Source organism: Vespa mandarinia, chromosome 17 (assembly GCF_050613455.1).
Source record: "Vespa mandarinia isolate Hongniang chromosome 17, ASM5061345v1, whole genome shotgun sequence".
NCBI classification, from domain to species: domain Eukaryota; kingdom Metazoa; phylum Arthropoda; class Insecta; order Hymenoptera; family Vespidae; genus Vespa; species Vespa mandarinia.
The window spans coordinates 2,862,501-2,882,500 of record NC_140826.1 but is presented as its reverse complement, the minus strand read 5'-3'; the positions used below and the strand labels follow the sequence as shown (position 1 = coordinate 2,882,500).

Below are 20,000 nucleotides of genomic sequence, written 5' to 3'. Positions count from 1 at the left end.
GTCAATAAGCAGAGACTCCTTAATAATATAGAGACAAATGAATGTTATTTTATTCTTTATATTCAAATCGCGAGACAAGGAAGAGAACTCTGCTGGATATATATATATATATATATATATATATATATATATATATATATATATATAAAAGAAATAAAAAGAAAAAGAGAAAAAAAGAGAGATAAAGAAGATAAGAAAAGATAGGACTGAGAGCATTAATGGAAGTAGAACTTTAAAAAAGTATATATATATATATATATATATATATATATATATATATACAGATATACACATACATACATACATATAACTACTGCAGTTGTACATAATGTGTATAACGAAATTTATCTTCGACTTATGAAGCTTTCATTTTAGGAGTTTTTATATAAATACAGTATTGTGAAAATAATTTATGATTTCTCATGTATAATTTACAACTTATATTTTTAAGCACGATTAGCTCTAAACTTACTGTACATATTACATTCTCGTAATAAAACCTACCTGAAATAATATATGCATATATATATATATATGTTATATATATGTATATATATATATGCATGTGATAGTGAAGGTAGCCAAAGTGTTGATTAATTTTCTCCACTTCCAAATATATTTATATATATATATATATATATATATATATATAAAAAAAGGATTAAATGATTCAAACTGATTGCAGTGAAATTTTACAAAAATTATATTACTATATACATTAACAGCACATTACGGTACAACAATGTATAGTCCTCTCTCTCTTTAGTTCTTAGCTTTATACAAGATAACATTAATCTATCCTTAAAAGACATATGTGAAGTATCATTGTTACTTCTTCATACAATATTATTATTCCTTTGATCTTGAATAGATAACGTTATACATTGTACCTTACTAGTTGAACACAATTATTATTATTTTTTTTTTGTTGTTTTTTTTTTTTTTCTTCGAACAGAGAACAAAGTATACTCATTAAAATTGTTCTTGAATTAAGATCTAAATATATTTGAATATTTAAATAAAAAAAAAAGAAAAAAAAAAGAGAAAGGTCCAACTCTTTTCTCTTATTTGAGAAGAATAAAAAAAAAAAAAGGTGCGTTAACTATGAAAGAAAATGTTAATTTAATTCCATTCAAGAAGATTTGGAAAGGAAAAAAAAAACGAAAAAAAAAAACAAATAAAAAAGAGAAATAATTTAGATATTAGAGATCTTTTAAAAAAGAAAGGAAAAAAAAAGGGAAATAAAAATCGTCACGTTTATATCCTTATTTAAATAACAATTGTACTTTCTACACGAAGTAAAGTAAAAAATAGGCAGTACTTGGCGTTTCTGATAATATATATAAAAAAAAAACAAAGAAAAATAAAAAAAAAGAAAAAAAGAAAAAAAAAAATAATAGAATACAATAAAATAAAATCATACGAAAAATTCGAACCGTTCGAATACACCCTCGAGGGCTTTTTTTTTTCCCACAAACATTTACTTATGAAATTTCATTCGTACATAAAATAGAGATCAACCCGTGAAATGTAAAACGAATCAAACGATTCAACAATGATTTTCCTAACTTTAAAAAAAAAAAAAATAAAAAAGAATAAAAATAGAACTGAGATAAAATTTCCTTTAAAATAATAATAGTAATAAAAAAAAAGAAAAAAAAAATATTAGACAGTCGATTACGTTTTGGAATAATTTTGAAAGAGACACGAGACGGAAGGAGGAAAAAAAAAAGAAAAAGAAAAATTACAATTTGTAATTGAAGAGAAAAAAAAGAGCTATCCTTAAAAGATTTATTAATTATGTTTCAACGTGTCCTTGCAATTGACATACTATTTTCTTAACCCAACCTGCCTGACTCTGTCCAGCTGATACATCATCCTTATCATCGTTACCAATATCGCCGGATTCTTCAATTAATCCAACGTCATTTGTCGTACACTTTCTATCAACGTCTCTTTTCATAAAGGACGACCTTAATAAAGAGATTTTACTTTCTGGACTATTACTACTATTACTATTACTATTACTATTACTATTACTATTACTACTGCTATTATTACTCTGTGCTCTCAAGAAGATCGACTTTATTTTTAGGTAATCTGGTTTCTGTGCTACGTAAGGCTTCCCAATTGTATTATTTTCTTGCACGATACTCGACGAAATGGTTGAAACCGATGAACATTCTGATTTTTTTTTTGCAGGAACCGGAGGTGCGACTTTTTGTTTATTACCAGATGACGTAGTGGCTCCGCCACTACCATCACCGCCACCTCCACCTCCACCTCCTCCTCCAGTATCTGTACGCATTAGGACATCATCAGCGTCACTGAATATTGCACTGTCCCTGAAAACTTCCTCGCCATCATCGTCAACATAATTCTCAATAACTTCAAATGATCTCTCGTAGAAACTGTCGGTCTCGCTTTCACGACAATTAGTTCCTCTGGAAGATCCCTCCTCGTCCTCCTCCTCTTCATCATCGTCATCATCATCCTCGTCATCATCATCATCATCACCATCATCATCTTCTTCTTCTACCTTATCCCTTTCATTATTTTCTTTCACTTTTTCCTTTATTTTTCTTGTCTCCTCGTTACCATTGCGTTTGTTTTCAGCAAAGAGGACAGTAGGATCCGCATAATCGGATTGCGCTATACGTGCACCCAAACTAGAACTTCCTTGTTTATAATACAATGATGGTATCCTATAATCGGATGGTCCACCAGTTGCTGGTACACAACCAACAAGTTCTTCGATGTCAGATGAACTTTCTCTAGAATGTTTGGATTTGCCCTTTCTTTTTGATTTTCCATTGCTCAATGAACGAAAATATTTAGTTCTTTCTATTTCTTCGCTACACTCAAGGGTTTCGGTGCTAAGAGTATTCCTGAGACCTTGCAAACGACTACCGGCCTTCGACAATACGTTCTTAAATCTAGTACTACCATTAGCCCTATAGATTTTGTGATCTGGATGAATGTTGGTTGTAGTAGGTGAGGAGACCATGTGAATCTCAGAATATGCATCTGTTAAAGTATCATCGAGGGAACAGAAAAATGTCGACGTTGAAGTAGAAACTGATGTTGGAAATTTGGCAATTCTACCCTCGGGCTGACAACTCGAAGCGTATCTTTCCATATCCTCGAGATTTATCTCAGCGGGTTTGTCCGAGGCTATAGTGAAGGGTCTTTCGGTCATTGGTTTTCCATCTCTTTGAAGAAATCGTGATTTGGTAACGCTAAGTTGTGAGTTTGGATTGATTTGAAAGCTACGAGGTAAGGATCCACATTTTTGGGGTGAAGTTGGTAAACCTTCACAGAGTTTGGTCAACCAAACGGCCGGTCTCGTTGGACTGTCACTTCCATTAACGTCTTGTTCCTCTTTAAGACCATCCCAAACATGTTGAAGATTATCATAATTACCAAAACCTTTTGATTCGTCGGTCTCCTTTATGATATCCTGTTGTTGATCTATATCATTGATCTTATCTTTTCGTTCGGGACTAAGTTCAACTTCGTTAGCCTTCTCCGAATAATCCTGATCATTAGTAGTACGTATAGTGGTATCGTTTGAATCGTCATTGGCGGACGTTGAGTTCTCTCTAATTCTCAAAGCTGTCTTTATTATCTTACTTTCGGTAACGATACTTTGTCTTTTAAAGGCTTCGAAAAGGGCTCTCTTTTCGTGTACACGATTTACATTGTTCTTTGTATTCATTGTCTCGTGTACGCTTGTCGTTTTACCATCCGAGGATTTTAAATTATCATAGAGTAACCTAAGTGCAGGCTGTGGCGTGTTGTCACGTGTATTATTAACCGTGGACAATGAGTTCCATGCGTTGTTAGTTCTCACCAATCTTTGGGTTTCACGATGAGACGATGTACGGACACGATTGTTCAAAGTTCCACCAACGTAATTAGCGTTCTCGCAATCACTCTCGTCCGAAGTGTCGGCTGATATTCTCTTGTTAAATCTTTGCTGTTGTCTAACGTTTATGCTACTACTAGTCCTTTGCTTTTCCAATAACTTTTGAAATTCTTGATTTTGCATTAAAATATGACCAACTATTTCCTCAACTGTTTGGGCCACTGCCGGTGTAGTTGCCGTTTGTAGTTGTTCATTGTTCTCTTTGGTTTCAACTTGTTGAGAATTTGTTGGTTTATTATTATCCTCATTGCTTGTATTGATCGTACGATCTGATTCAACTAATGTCGTTTCCATATCAGCTGTTACCTCTTTCTGATCCTCGTCCGATTGATTCAACGAAACGTAAGATTGAAATCCCGGCTCTGATTTTCTTCTCCAACCGGTGAAGCGATCCTTTAAAAAACAAAAAAAAAAAAGAGAAAATAAAAATAAAAACAAATTCAGACACGTTCAACTTTATCATATATTATTATATTGATAATTAAATAATATACAAATGTAAAATATTTATACCTTTACTTTGAGAGTACGCCCGTCGGTACACCTGTTAAGATTTTGATCTCTCGAGTCGTGCATTTCAGTCTCGTTATTAGGATTTTTCCTCAATGATGCCGGCGAATCCTGAATAATCAATATATTTGGATTTATTCTTTTTTTTTTTTTTTACATATTCTCAGATTTAAATAATGTCGATGACGTTGATAAAAAGCAATGATTTTTTTTTATTTCTTTTTTTTTTTCTTCCCCTTACCTCTGTGGTAGTGATGGCAGGTGATTCCGATTTTCTTGTATTTTTTTTGAACTTATGCCTAATACCAGTTTCTGATCTTCTTCTTTCTCTTTCTTGCTTACGTTTCTCTAAATATTCCGGCGGTGCCGAGTATAACTTTTTCGCCGAGCTTTTGTCAGTCGTAGAATCGTCTGTAATTATATTAATCATAATTAATAAGAATTAAAGTCACCGAATTAAAATCTTTTTCACTCTCTCTCTCTCTCTTTCTCTCTCTGTGTAATAATTTTACCTTCGTGTTGAGTCTGACCAAGTTGTAGAAACAGTTGCCTAGCATGAGAAGGTATAACAGCATTGTAATTTTCAAGGATTACCCTTTTTATTTGCAAGGTCCATTCTCTCTTTTGTTCCAGGTTGCGTGCCTAATAAGAGAAAAAGAAAAAAAAAAAAAAAAAGAAAGGATTAATTACTCCTCTTATTTTCATAAAAATTATTTCCAACCGTTTGTTTTCCCTTTTATTTACCTGCAATGTATATTGCAACCTTGGATTATCGAAGGGTATCACATGAAAGCTTAATGGTTCTCCTGGGATACTTTCGATCAACATCAAATTGGAACACTGTGCGAAAGGATTGGTATTATTTATCAAATATTGAAATATATATTCGATTTGGTTAATATCTAAATAAATAAAACTATATCTAATATGTTTAAAAATTTTAATTATATTAAAAATTATAATATGATTATTAATTTATTGACTAATAATAATTAAAATATAGAGAGAAGAGATTAGAAGAAAAAAAAAATATATATATATATATGATTTTTTATATTATTAGATCTATTCATCATGGAATTAGGATTTATTTTTAGGATTGATATTCTCATTGGATTGATAATATATATCCCAATTGATATATAAAATCATTTAGGAACATTTGAACCAATCGTTTTATATCATTATATATTAGAATATATAATTTTACCATGATATGAGCCTTGTAGACCAATAAACCATCTTCCTTCTTTTTTGTAAGGAGTAACATCCTGTCAAAGAGAAAAGCATGTCTCGGTGCTTTAGCCCCTCTCATTCTGAAGCGACCTTCAGCTATAAGTTCACCGCTGGTAGTTAAATCCGGTCCAGACCATCCATAAAGTAGCGATTGAATCTCTTGAACTCTTACTGCGTGCTCGTGTCTTCTCTTCATCGCGTTAATATGTTTTGCGATGCCAGTCATAGCTGCTAATGCACCCTCGATTGCACTTCTTCCTTCTGCCTCGTTTTCTCTTGCGTCACAGCCTGCCCCATATTCCTTCGATAAATTCTGCAAATTTATCGACAAAAATGTATACTCATTCGATCATTGCGAATTTAATTTTGATTGATTCAAAATAAAAAAAAAAGGAAAAATAAAAAAATTTATATATAATTTTTTTTTTTTTTTTTAAGAGACCAATCCAATTTTATATTATTATTTGTTTATAAATGTTTTACCTCTAGCAACAAGTGATATTTAAGAATCCTTTGAACAGGCTTCAACAAAAATGATCCCAAAGGTAACGCGTGATCTAAAGCTGCCTGTCTTTCTCTAAACGCTTTGGCCATTTCCTCTTGTCCCATCAGATCGGTTAATACAGAGACAGTTCTATAAAATTTTATCATACAATACTTTTTCCCCCTTTTTTTTTTTTTTTTTTTTTTTTGAGAGTGTAGAGTAGGGGTGGGGGTGGAAGAATATTAGAAAATTCTTTGATAGAATATATATAGATCGACACGTTCCCACTTACCTGGGATAATTCGTACAGTATTCGGTATAAACCTTAAATCCTGAATTATGCTTGATGAAAGTGTTAGCCACGCAAACTGGATCAAAAGCACATTTCTCGATTTCTTTTAGGAATTCTCTGAAATGCACGTCATCGAAGGGTCACGCGTTTTTTTTTCTTTTCTTTTTCTTTACTTTTTTTTTTTTTTTTTTTTTAGGAAATATTATTCCGTAATTTCGTTCGTTAAATATTACCAATGAAGATTATTATATACCTGTTGAACTTGAATATATCCTCTATATTGCTGAACAAGTCGCTTAGTTGCAATTGATGTACAAACGACGTGGGATCGTCTCTCCAAAATATGAGATAGCCCTGTTTAAAAAAAGACAAAAAAAAAATAAGAAAAAATATACCCTTTAATATCGTTCTTTATTTAATCTTTCTTTCTCTTTCGAGAGAGAAAGAGAGAGAGAGAGAGAGAGAGAGAGAGAGAGAGAGAGAGAGAGAGAGAGAGAGAGAGAGAGAGAGAGAAATGTGAGAAAAAAGACAGAAAGAAACCTCAGAATAATATCCAATTTACCTGTATAACTTGTCGCAAGTGTTCAACATATATTGCTTCGGTATCGACGATTTCAAGCAATACTCTTTCCACGGGATTACGATGAGGATCGCAATAACGTGGTCGATGGGAGGACGTGTCTCCTTCGGCACTGTCCCTTCTTTGACCATTGGTAACATTACCAATACGACAGCTGGCTTCGGATACCGTAACCACACCGCTATCACCTGAACCTAGAAATAAAAGGATGGAGGGGTAAAGAAAAAAAAAACAATAAATATATATATAAATAAATAAATAAGAAAGGATAACATCGCTGATCAATCTCTCGGAAGATCACGAGAGAACGTATTTAATTATTTAATTTGTAGGTATTCCCAATGTATATCAAAATTATTGGATACCTTGAGAACTGGCACAGGTATCGGCTAATGATTCGACAGAAGCCAAATATGGATTAGTCGCAGACGATGGATTTCCCTGATTGCTACAGCCACTTGACGATGTACTAGAGGCTATCGAACTACCAGACAATGGTCTTCCACTTCTACATCTTCTTTTATATCTGAGCTGAGTAAGCGTTCCTCCATTGGAGTTCTTGCTATTATTTGTTTCTTGTACATAAGAATTCTTCTTCTTCTTATCGTTTTCCACGATAACGTTGATCGACAATCTATTTCCATCATTTTCTTTTTCTACTTTGACGACCTCCTTCCTCTTTCTTTCTCTTTCTCTCTCCTCCTCATCCTCCTCTTCCTCCTCCTCTTCGTCCTCCTCCTCGTCGTCGTCCTCGTTCTCGTCATCATCGTCGTCGTCGTTATTGTTGTTGTTGTTGTTGTTATTTTTATTGTTGTTATTGTTGTTGTTGTTGTTGCTGTTGCTGTTATTGTCGTCGTCGTCGTTGTCGTCGTCGTCGTCTTTGTTGTTGCGAACAAGATGTTGAGTTACCACAACGTCTATCGTACTTTTCGTATCCGTATCTTTCGTTCTCTCACACATATCCTCGCTCTTCTTATCCCGATGACTATTATTACTATTACTATTACTACCGCTATTACAGCTACTACCTTTCTTCGTAGCCTCCCCACAAAGCTGACCGAATATGGAACCTCGTTGTGAGTGCGGTACCAAACTCAATCGTTTCTGCAAAGCCGCTGGTATATTACAAGACGCTGAGAGGACTACTTGGTGATCTTCGTAACCATTTCCACGACGTGCCAGCTCGTCGAACATTCCCAATAATTGTGGCACCAGGTCCGTACTCGTACCTGAAATTTAATATTTCCTTTTTCTTTCTTTCTTTCTTTTTCTTTTTTTCTTTTTTTTTCCTATTTTATTTAAGATCTCGATCGATTAAGTAAGTTATCGAATTATTAGATTTATTAGGTTAGATGATTTAGACTTAGCACAGTTTTCTGGGGTTTCTTTGTTTGGTTTTGTTTTTTTTTGTGGGGGGGGGGCGGGTGGTGCGGCTTTATGGTATATATTATATATTTGGGGATTTTGTTCTGTTTTGTTTTATTTTTGTTTCTTTTTTTTTTTAAAGATAAGTTCAGTTTATATGTGAAAAAAAAAATATATATATATAATAAAAGAATATATCTTCAGAGTTTTCACTTAGATTATCGTCACAATTTTTACATTATTATATTTTTCATTATTATTATATTATTATATTATTATATTATTATATCGTGTGTCGTAGTCAATATATTTTATTTTATTTTATTTTATTTTAATTTTTTTTACGTGTCCCGAATGACAAACCCATTTATATATCATTCTATTCGATATATTTAACAAAACATCTGACCATATAATTGTCGCAAGTAAATTAAAAAAAAAAAAAAAAAGAGAAATTGTACCACCTACTTTTCATTATTTATTCATTGTATTACCGTAATCAAACGAAAAAAAAAAAAAAAAAGGAAAGAGACGAAGGAAAAAACCAAATTCTACCCATAAAAATTCTCCAAACGTATTCCATAGAATACAAATCGCAGATTAATTTCAGCATCAACGAATCGTGCCCCGATGGAAGAAAGAAAAAGGGACATCAAAGCGGAGACAACCAACAATAAGAAAAATAAGTAAGAGAAACTTCCCTATTAAGATGAGATGGGGTTGGAAAGAGAGAGAGAGAGAGAGAGAGAGAAAGAGAGAGAGAGAGAGTGGGGGAGGGGGGTAGCGATGGAGAGATGGGTATGGGGAAGAGTGAAATTTAATCGCTAGTACGATCATCGACCAATTAACACGGGACTAGTTTATCGGTGTTAAAACATTATCGTTGAATAAATTATAATACACGCATATATATATATATATATATATATATATATATATATATCATTCGCATTAACTCTTTCTTATATATATTGCGTACAGAGTACGCAGCACGCACGCACGCACGCACAAGCTTGGCCGAGTCTCTCGTCTGCGGCCGCACGATTGCTGGACTTGGTTGGACAAACAAACGAGCAGGATGATGGTTTCCAATTTCCTTGGCGGCAGACGTGAAATCAACGTTCTCCAAGTTGGCGGCGGCGGCGGCGGCGGCGGCAGAGGCAGAGGCAGAGGCAGAGGCAGTGCCGGCGACTGCATCGATGCGTTTCTTGCGTTCCCGCGTATCCTTTCCCTCTAACATGATATATACATATATAATATATAATATATATAGCGTGTCTATATATATATATATATATATATATATATGCGTACTATATACACATATACTATATATTAACCGCGCCATATTTGTGATCTCAATCTTCTTTTTTTTTACTACATTACGATGGAACGCAAGAGTTTTATACAAACTGTATCTCTAAGCCGCATTTCTTTATTATTATATTCTTTATTTATTTAATTCTTTATTATAGAAATTCAATCATTAGTCTTCTGTTTTATATTTGTCGTTTTTTTTTTCGCTGTCGTTCTTTTTCTTCGTTTTATTATTATTTCTTTTTTTTTTTTTTTTTTTTTTTCTTTTGGATACGAAAAAGAGAGGTGACGGAAAGGGGGCGAGAGAGAGAGAGAGAGAGGATGAGATTGGATCTTCGATTTAGATCACACGTACGCTCGTGTAAAACGTTCATTTTATTTTATTTTATTTTATTTTATCTTATTTTTTTTTTTTTTTTTTCTTTTAGATTCGCGCGTTAAAATTATAATTGAAAAGCTTGGCTTTACGTATTTTTGTAGATTCTAATTTCGACAGAATGGTAATTCTATTTTGGTTCTATTTTTTGCTTACAAGTGGATTTTATTTATTTATTCTCTTATGATTAATTTTGTAGTTTCTTTTTTTGTTTGCTTGTTCTTTTCTATTTTTTTTTCTTTTTTTTTTTTTTACCTTGAAGTTACATTATATACGAGATACTTTGAGCGATCATCATTTATACGGTATGAACAATTTTGTTTTCAAAAAAAATACCGTATATGTTCTACGAAGTCTCGAAAATAATGACCAGTAGGTTTGATGAACGCATTTCCAATTTTGTCATCAGAAAAAAAAAAGAACAAAAAAAGAAAAAAAAAATAATATTCATGAATCACATGCGACGCAGAAATTGTTTTAATCGAGATCAAAGTTGATCCGATCTGTGTATAGTATCATCCTCTGTAGACACAACCAGGATTAAATTGCAACAGAGAGATTTACTTTTAAGAAACACCCGGTAGATATATCTATTCCTCTAATGCAGAACGTAAGTACACGTTGTTCTTTGAAACGCGAACTATCTCCGCATGACTTTCTTTCTCTTCTTCGTTCTGGTTAACGGCCTCGATCTTCAACTTCTTGTGTTAGATATCTTTTATGATACATTAGAACTTTAATACACTTTTAATCCGCGCACACGTATGTACGTATATATACGTACAATGCCGCGCGCTCGCGCACATTGATATACGTATTTTCATAATTCTTTTCCTTTTTTTTATTTTTTTTTTTTTTATCCATTCAACTTTTATCGATCATCGATCGATCATAGAGATTGATCATCGATCAATCGATTCTATGATACTTTTGTACAACCTGACACGGTTTTTTTTCTCTTCTTTTTTTTTTTTTTATTATTTTCTTTTTCTTTTCTTATTTTTATTCTTCTCTTTTATCGATCGTAAATTTTATATTAAACATTTAATATTTATATCCGTACTTTTAATTGTAAAGCTACGAAACATTAATATATATATATATATATATATATATATATATATGTATATATTTAATTCAATTTGATTTATGTTCAGTAAAGAGGGGACAGTAATAATAGAGATGTGCAATAATATGCAATATGCATTATACAATGAGATATACGTTAAAGAATTATTTCTTTATAAAATTTTATTATTATTAAAAATTACGACGATATATATTTAATAATTGCGTAAAAATATTTCTAATAATGAGTATTATTTAATAATATTTAATAATTATTTAATTTGATATATTTAATAAATTTTATAAGAAAATAATATAAATCACGCGTTGATAAGATCTTAAAGTTATGAAAATTTTTTCATTGTATTTAGACGATTCTGAATTTAATTTTCTTCCTTTTACTTTTATTTTTATCACCCTCATTTAAATATATTCACGTAATAATTAACGGAATATTTATAATTTTCGAATTATTTTATCTACGATTAATATTATGTCCTTATTATTTTATATTTCATTTAGACACTGAATAGATTTCTACATCGTGTAATAGAAAAAGGGTTCTTAAAAAATTCAACGTCAAATTTAGCTATGGAAAATTGATAATCGAGTATCGTTCTAAACGTTCGATCATGCGTTACGATATTTTGCATTTTGCAAGAAAAAGAAAATGAAGATGAAAATGAAGAAGACGAAGACGAAGAAGAAGAAGAATAAGAAGAAGAAGAAGATGATGAGGAAGCTGCGCGTTAATGATGATGCCAATGTAGAAAGAAAAGGAAAGAATAAAATTGAAAATAAAAATAAATATAAGGGAAAAAGAGGCAAAAAGAAAAAAAAGAAAAAGAAAAAGAAAAAGAAACAAACAAAAAGGAAACGAAGTAAAGTTTGCAAAAGGAAGAAATGAAGAAACAAAGGAAAAAAATTAGATTGAAGGCGCCAAACACGGATGTCCGTGCATTTGCTCGATCGAGTCTTCTAAACGACGTTATCAAGATGGCCTTGATTTAATTGGACGCCTTCATATGTTGTATATATATATATATATATATATATATATATATATATATATATATATATATATCTTAGGCTTAGTTTCACCGGTATGTTCTTAGCAAAGAAACCGGCTACGATTTAATGACGTGAAGTTAACTTATCTGTTATAGCAACGTCTTCGATGCTTTTCTGGATTTTATGCATTTAGTATTTCGCATGTTACACGAATTACTTTATTTCATGTGTTAATACTTTTTTCTTTTTTTTTTTTTTTTTTTTTTTTTTATAAGAAATAAGAATCATTGCTTCAATTATTTTTTTGCTCTCTTTTTTTTTTCTTTTTTTTTTTTTTTGCGACCAACCACACCAAGCAAATTGTGCAATGATCGATCCAATTTTCTTCTTTTATTTCTTTTTTTTTTTTTTTAATTTTAAAAACAATTCCGTTGAAATGAGCGATTTTTTTTTTTTCCTTTGAAAATGATTGATCTACTTGTAATTATAGTTATTATTATTTTTTCGTAAGGAAATTCACATTTCTTAAATATTTCTTTTCTTTCCTTTTCTTTCTTTTTCTTGTATATGTATTTTAATACTGCTTGATATTAGAATAAATCGAGAATGTAATAAATGTTTGTTTTCATTCTTAAAAAAAGGAAAAGATTTTTTATATTTATATTGATTATAATATATTGGAGTTTAGAACGCGTATTTCTTAGAACGTGTATTAGAACTGTAAAAAGTTTCTAATATATATGTCTCTCTCTTTCTTTCTTTCTTTCTTCTTTCTCTTTCTTTCTTCTTCGTCCTATTTGCCTAAACGCGAATGCAGAAGCTTAGGGTTACAACGTGCAGTCGATGCACTTGGCTGGGGCTACTCTAATAATAGGACTAGAGGACCAACTTTCGTCGCTTCGTTTCTTAGCCAGCTTGAACACATTTTCAAAATCGTATTTTGAAGGAACTCACGAATATTTTCTTCGTTTCCTTTACTATGTTCAATCGTGGATTTAGACGTATTAGAGATTGACAGATAATTTAGATACATAAAATGTATAGATGAATATTAGTTTTATAAATTTGAAAAAAAGAGAAAAAAAAAAGAAGAAGAAAAATGGATCAACACGGGAAAAAGATCTCGAAGAAGGAATAATTAATCGTTTTTTTTTTTTTTTTTTTATAAATAATCAATAGAAATTAACGCGAATCAATTTATACACCTTTCTTATTATTTCTCAGAAAAATACATGCGCACGAAACTTCTATTCAACATTCTCTTGATCGTAGATTTGATAAACCAATACTATGAAAGAAGAATTTGAAGTTGGTCGTAAAAATTTTCTACAAAAAAAAAAAAAAAAGAAAAAAAAAAAAGAAGAAAAAAGAAAAATAAAGAAAAAGAAAAAATCACTGACATGTCAATTGAAGCACATCTTTTTTTGACCTACCCCCTTTATACATCCAACCCTATATGGAAAATTTTGTCATACATATGCATATATATATATGTATATATATATATATATATATATATATGCATATGTATGACAAAATTATATATATATATATATATATATATATATATATATATATATATTTTCAAAAGCAACAAAGATATTTTAAGTTATCCGGTCAGCTGAAGCATCCTATACATATACATATATACATATACGTACATATATATATATATATGTATATATCTCTTTCTCTCTCTTTCTTTTTCTGTGTGTATGTATATGTATGTTGAAACTGCGGGTGGAACGGCCGATGGTTGTTGCTGGCCACTTGAATATTCTCCCCCTCCACACCCCATCCTTACCCGTTACTACCCTCTCTCTCTCTCCTTCTCTTTCTCTCTTTCTCTCTCTCTCTCTCTCTCTCTTTCACTTGGACCAAAGCCGAGGCCGTATTGCTTTTCGTCAATGAACGAAACGTTTTCCTTCTTGCTTCTCTTTTTCTCTTCTTGGTTATTTTTACTCATCTCGTAAATCGACAAGATCCCTTCCTCCCCCCCACGCCTATCTCCATCCCCTTCACCACCTTCTTTTTTCTTTTCTTTTTTTTTTTTTTCTTTTTCTTTTTCTTTGGTGTCCATCGCTGCTCGGCATTCCATCGATGGCGCCAGAAATACTCGTCAATGACCCCGAAGAGTAATGCTACTACTACTACTACTACTACTGTACTATGTGAAATAATAATAACCGATCGTTTTGTTTGTTTCTTTCTTTCTTTCTTGCTTTCTTTTTTTTTTCTCTCTTTCTTTCTTTCTTTCTTTCTTTCTTTCTGTCTTTCTTTCTTTCTTTCTGTCTTTCTCCTCTTCGTTTCTTTCTCTCACTTTCTCTCTTTTTTTTTTTCCTTTTTTTCTTTCTTTTTTTTTCTCTCTCTCTCTTTAATCTCGTCATCGATGTAAAACATTCGATTCATTCTTTGGGAGCACGTTTGATTGGCATTTAAAAGTGTTACGACCCTTTTATTATGTAACATTTAAATGCCCGTATATTTATAGAAATATATTTTTCGATATAACGTCTCGAATAATTATATTTTTATTCGAAGAAGTTTTTTTTCCAAAGCTAAGAAGAAATTTCTTTCTCTTCCTATTTTTTTTTTTTTTTTTTTTTTTTTTTTTTGAAAGATAGAGATTCAATTAACCCGACAATATTTAAATTCGATTTATTAATAAATTCGATCTATTCGTTTAACAATTAAATATTTAAACGATTCCCTCAATTAAATTTTACTTTCCTTTCGCGATCGATTGTAATAAAATCAAATATTGCTTTGTTAGATTTTTTGTACGAAAAAAAGAAAGAAGGAAGGGAGTAAGGAAAAAAGAATTTCTGTCCAACGTGGGTACTTTCATTTTTTTTTTTTTTTTTATTCCTTTTCCCCGTAAATACGTTGCTTCAAACGCTTCGAGTTAGCTCGACTGTTAAATCGAACACAGTAGCGAAACGTCAGATTTGTTTGATGCCTGAACACCCATTATCTAGTGACCGTAGGCAACTACTACTATACACTAAATAGCTTTGTCTCAATCACGTTAGTTTTATACCGTTAAATATCAGTTCGTTCGCCGTCGTTGACCGGAAATATTATTAGAGTATATATATATGTATGTATGTAAGTAGATAGAGTTGAATAAATTTCGCCTTTCTCGAATTAAAACGCATGTGCTATTCGATTAGTATTATACATCATGACGTGATATATATATATATATATATCAATTTTTTTATTCCATTTATATCTTCTATTATATATATATACATATTTAGAATATATTTTTATAATATATATATATATCTAGAATATATTTTTAATATAATACACGTACACATACAAGAACTCACATCTGTATACATGCGTATATTTTATTTAATATATACATTTCTAATTAAAAATCTTATCTCTTTGATATAATCAATTTCATTCTCTCTCTCTCTCTCTCTCTCTGTCTCTGTCTCTGTCTCTCTCTTTCACTCTCTCTCTCTTTCTTTCTCTCTCTCTCTCTCTCTCTCTCTCTCTCTCTCTCTCTCTCTCTATCTTTTGAATTCTGTAATAGTCCGATTTCAAGCAGTAAAATAATTTACAACGATTAATTGGCTAGTCGCATTTTTAATATCACGCGTTAACCAGAATGACTTTTTTGCATTATGTAATCGAAGCGTTACGCAAGTATCCACGGTGTGTTTATAAGGTTAAATTGAGAGTTGTAGAGGGGAAAGGAGGGTAGGAGAGAGGGGGTTGGAGAGGAGAAGGAGGGATAGAAATTTTATGACTGAAGGACCCTTTCCTTCTTCTTCTCTCGAGCACACACCTTATCTCAAAATGAATCTCACGAGAGTACACGATAGTTCGTGGTTAGAGTTGGCTTTCTAACTACGTTAGAACGTGTGAGAAGAGTTGAACGAGAGAGAGAGAGAGAGAGAGAGAGAGAGAGAGAGAGAGAGAGAGAGAGAGAGAAAGAGAGAGAGATTTAAATCTCTACTCAAACTTAATATAAATAATTATATTAATAACAATGTTCAATTGAAAGTTTGAATGTTAAATCGATCGTTTACGATTAGATCTCTATCATTATTTATATTGTTTGAAAAATTATTCCATGCCAATTTCGATAATAAATTAATTCGAATTATCTATTATTATTTGGAAATAACGTGTAAATTGATTTATTTCTATATATATATATAAATGAACACAAAGAAAAATGAATAAAAAAATAAATAAAAAAAAAAAAATAAATAAATAAAGGATCATCATATCCTACGCTTGTGCGAATGTTGTTCACTTTGTGAACCGAAAAAGGTGAGGCAAGAATTTCTCTCTCTGTTTCTTTCTTTCTCAAGTAAGCCCTTCAAGAAGAATCGAAAGCCTTCTTATTCACCTCGAAGGGACACCTTAAAGGCGTGTCCTTTCTATAAGTGCCTGTAAATTCTTTGAATTTTTGACCGGTTAACGTCATAAACTCAAAGTACTTAAATACGTTTGAAAGTCTATGAGTGCCTGAAAAATTCCTACTCGACACTCTAAACTTAATGTGTCATTTTTATGATCGAGATAAAAAATTAAAACAAAAGAGAGAAAAAAAAAGGAAAAAAAAAAAGAAAAGATAAAAAAGCTAAACAAAAAAAAAAAACAAAAAAGAAATTGTCAAATCTTTCATAATATAAAAATTATTTCTCGTAACAACGAACGACACATTTATCATGTATATTTGATTTAATGATTTTTTGTTAATTAAAAAAAATTTATATTTTTCCTTTTTTTTTTTTTTTTTTTTTTTTTTATTAGAAATAGAAAAAAATATATATATATATAAAATACAGAATTAGTTAATAATTAATATAAATAATAATTTAATGACGATAAAGGAAATATTATATTTCTGTATGATAATATAACACAGTGAATATATCTATTAGAATAACATTATTATAAGAAATAATGAGTGAGTCTTGGATATGAAAGATGTATCTAAGTGATATTAAAAATCGATTAAATCCATTAACTGAAAGATTGTTACGATCAATATTTCTAGTTTCATTCTATTTACAGAAATCTTTTCGATTTCTTTCTAATCTTTACATTTCTCTTTTCTTCATAAATTTCTATCGAAGATATTGTAAAATATTTTCGGAAGGAATATATACAATTGATTTTAAAGAATCACGTTATAATAAAACAATTGTTCCTTCTCTCTCCCCAACACCCATCTCTCTCTCTCTCTTACTCCCTCTCTCTTTTATTTTGTTTTACTATGTAAAACAACCTCGTTGTAAGGACCCCCATCGAAAACGTCGATTAGCTAAGTCCATTCGTGTCGGCACGAGAGTGAATAACAGTTATACTAAACGCACGACGTTTCACGAGGAGAGCACGCTCGTCGCGTCGTGACTTGAAAGTGCCTGAACATAAAGTGTCTCGTTATCGTTGTACTCGTTTATATGTACGGTCGTTGCGTCATTCGACGACGACGACGACGACGACGACGACGACGACGACGACGACGACGACGACGACGACGATGCCGCCAGACGACGACGCCAAATGACGACGCCAAATGACGACGACGCCAAATGACGACGACGCCAAATGACGACGACGCCGCCAGACGACGACGCCAAATGACGACGAGGCCGCCAGACGACGACGCCAAATGACGACGAGGCCGCCAGACGACGACGCCAAATGACGACGACACCAAATGACGACGACGCCAAATGACGACGACGCCGCCAAATGACGACGACGCCGCCAAATGACGACGACGCCGCCAAATGACGACGACGCCGCCAAATGACGACGAGGCCGCCAGACGACGACGCCAAATGACGACGAGGCCGCCAGACGACGACGCCAAATGACGACGACGCCGCCAGACGACGACGCCAAATGACGACGCCGCCAGACGACGACGCCAGACGACGACACCAGACGACGACGACGCCAGATGACGACGACGACGACAACGACGTCAGACGACGACGCCGGACGACGACGACGACGACGACGACGTTCCATCGAACACACGCGGCTCACATGCATACAATCATAGTTTGAATATCTCTAAGGAGAAAGAGAGAGATAGAGAGAAAGAGAGAGAGAGAGTAGTGTTCGATCGACAGTTCGATTGTTGCATTTATTTCGTTTGGCTATAGAATTACGAGTAGGTACTTTGACTTTAAGTGAGAATGCACATTTCTTACTTTTTGACCTTCTTTATCTATGATCTTTGATTTTTTTTTTTTCTATTTTTTTTGACAGATAGTTCTTGAAGAAATTATTTTTGCATCATTCGTGATCTCGTGTATATGTCGTCGTCTGTGCGCTTTCTTTTTTTTTTTTTCTCTCCTTTCCTTATTTCGTTTTACTTTTCATTTTGAAAAGATCTCGAAAGATGATTTATATTAGTATTACATTTTCGAGACATTATGATATTATGATATTTGTAATAATAAGGATGATAAGGTCGATAGATCTTTGAAAAATGATCTCGATCGTATGTAATCTTGTATCTGTCGTTGTCAGTGTCATCGATCTTTTTGTTTTTCTTTTTGTTCTTTTTTTTTTTTCTTTTCTGTCGTTTGTTTTGTTCTGTTTTTTTTTCTCTTCTTTAATTTCGAAAGATAATATTATTAGAAACATTCTCGATAATAAGATTTATAGATCTTTGTGAAATGATCTCTATCATTCATGGATCTTGTATCGTCGTATAAGATCTATCTATCGTCATCTTCTATATGTCATTGATCATTTTTCAATTTTGCAAGATAATTTATATTAGAAATTGTCCTAGGATAATTTATTAGAAACATCCACCTGATCGATATTATGATATTTATAACGGAGATATGATAAGATTGATTGATCTTTGACAAAATTATTTTGGATCATTTAAGGATCTTTTATCTATTTATCTATCGCCGTTTATATTAGTTTCGAAAGATAATTTATATCAGAGACATCCTCCAAGATTGATATTATGTCTAAATGAAAAATGAACATGCAATAAATAAATAAATAAATAAATAAATAAATAAATAAATAAACATAATAATCTTAATTAAATATTTTCCTTCTTTCGTAAAATATCTACAAAACATTCGTGAGAAATGATTTATACAAATTTTCTTGCGATCCAAATTCTGTATTCGTTCAATTTTAAATTCTCATATATAATTTATAATAATTCATTAGAAACACCATAGATCATTAATTTATCATAATTACACGATTATTTCATATTGACAATGATTTTATACTAAATATTAATTGGAAATATTTTATAGGCATATCAATAAATATCTGTACTTATCTTTTATCATTTGTTATTATTATCGAATAAAAAAATTTTCGAACACTTAGAAAATATTTACAACTAATAACAATGCCTTATCCAATCGATAAGTGATTTTCGATTAAAGAGATCTACGAATGTTTTTAGATAAATCGAAATCTTTTTATGAAATCTTTACACACACACACACACAAACAAACAAACAAACAAACAAACATACACAAACATCATTCGATAATATATTACAAATATATCTATATAATATTTGTGTATATGCGCGCGCGTTTCAATTTAAAAAAAAAAAAAAAAAAAAAAAAAAAAAAAAAGGAAAAAAAGACAAATAATCCAAAAAAGAAAAGAAGATAAAAAAACAAAAAAAAAAAGGAAGAAGAAATTCATTCGTTGTTAACGTTTGTTTGCACGAATTGATCGATAGCGTGTCTGTAAACACAAAATTTAGTTTAGAAAGCGAAAGATCAAGATCGAAAGACTTAGACGTCGTAGACGTAGACGTAGACATAGACATAGACATAGACATAGACATA

General features: G+C 31.7%; 2 protein-coding genes across 18 annotated transcripts in view; one reads left to right on the top strand and one right to left on the bottom strand.

Moving 5' to 3' along the window:
* The window catches only part of hppy (MAP4K3-like protein hppy), a 15,711-nt gene extending 15,576 nt beyond the window's left edge, over positions 1-135 (top strand). For all 10 annotated transcript variants that reach the window (XR_004840672.2, XM_035886046.2, XM_035886052.2 and 7 more), the window contains one exon: positions 1-135. This exon is cut by the window's left edge. The gene's annotated coding sequence lies outside the window, so the exon portion shown is untranslated.
* Positions 136-1,222: 1,087 nt separating this feature from the next.
* GEFmeso (Guanine nucleotide exchange factor in mesoderm) overlaps positions 1,223-20,000 on the bottom strand; it is a 78,213-nt gene continuing 59,435 nt past the window's right edge. For 7 of the 8 annotated variants that reach the window (XM_035886001.2, XM_035886002.2, XM_035886006.2 and 4 more), the window contains 11 exons: positions 7,396-8,259; positions 7,013-7,224; positions 6,704-6,804; positions 6,451-6,567; positions 6,158-6,308; positions 5,649-5,987; positions 5,183-5,278; positions 4,951-5,080; positions 4,680-4,849; positions 4,442-4,549; positions 1,224-4,321 (listed from right to left, as the gene is read on the bottom strand). In XM_035886001.2, the coding sequence (XP_035741894.2) occupies positions 1,799-4,321; positions 4,442-4,549; positions 4,680-4,849; positions 4,951-5,080; positions 5,183-5,278; positions 5,649-5,987; positions 6,158-6,308; positions 6,451-6,567; positions 6,704-6,804; positions 7,013-7,224; positions 7,396-8,259 (4,811 nt within the window). In that variant the 3' untranslated portion in view covers positions 1,224-1,798. Of the gene's footprint in view, positions 4,322-4,441; positions 4,550-4,679; positions 4,850-4,950; positions 5,081-5,182; positions 5,279-5,648; positions 5,988-6,157; positions 6,309-6,450; positions 6,568-6,703; positions 6,805-7,012; positions 7,225-7,395; positions 8,260-20,000 lie in introns of all 8 variants that reach the window. The other variant, XM_085662110.1, reaches the window with a different exon arrangement.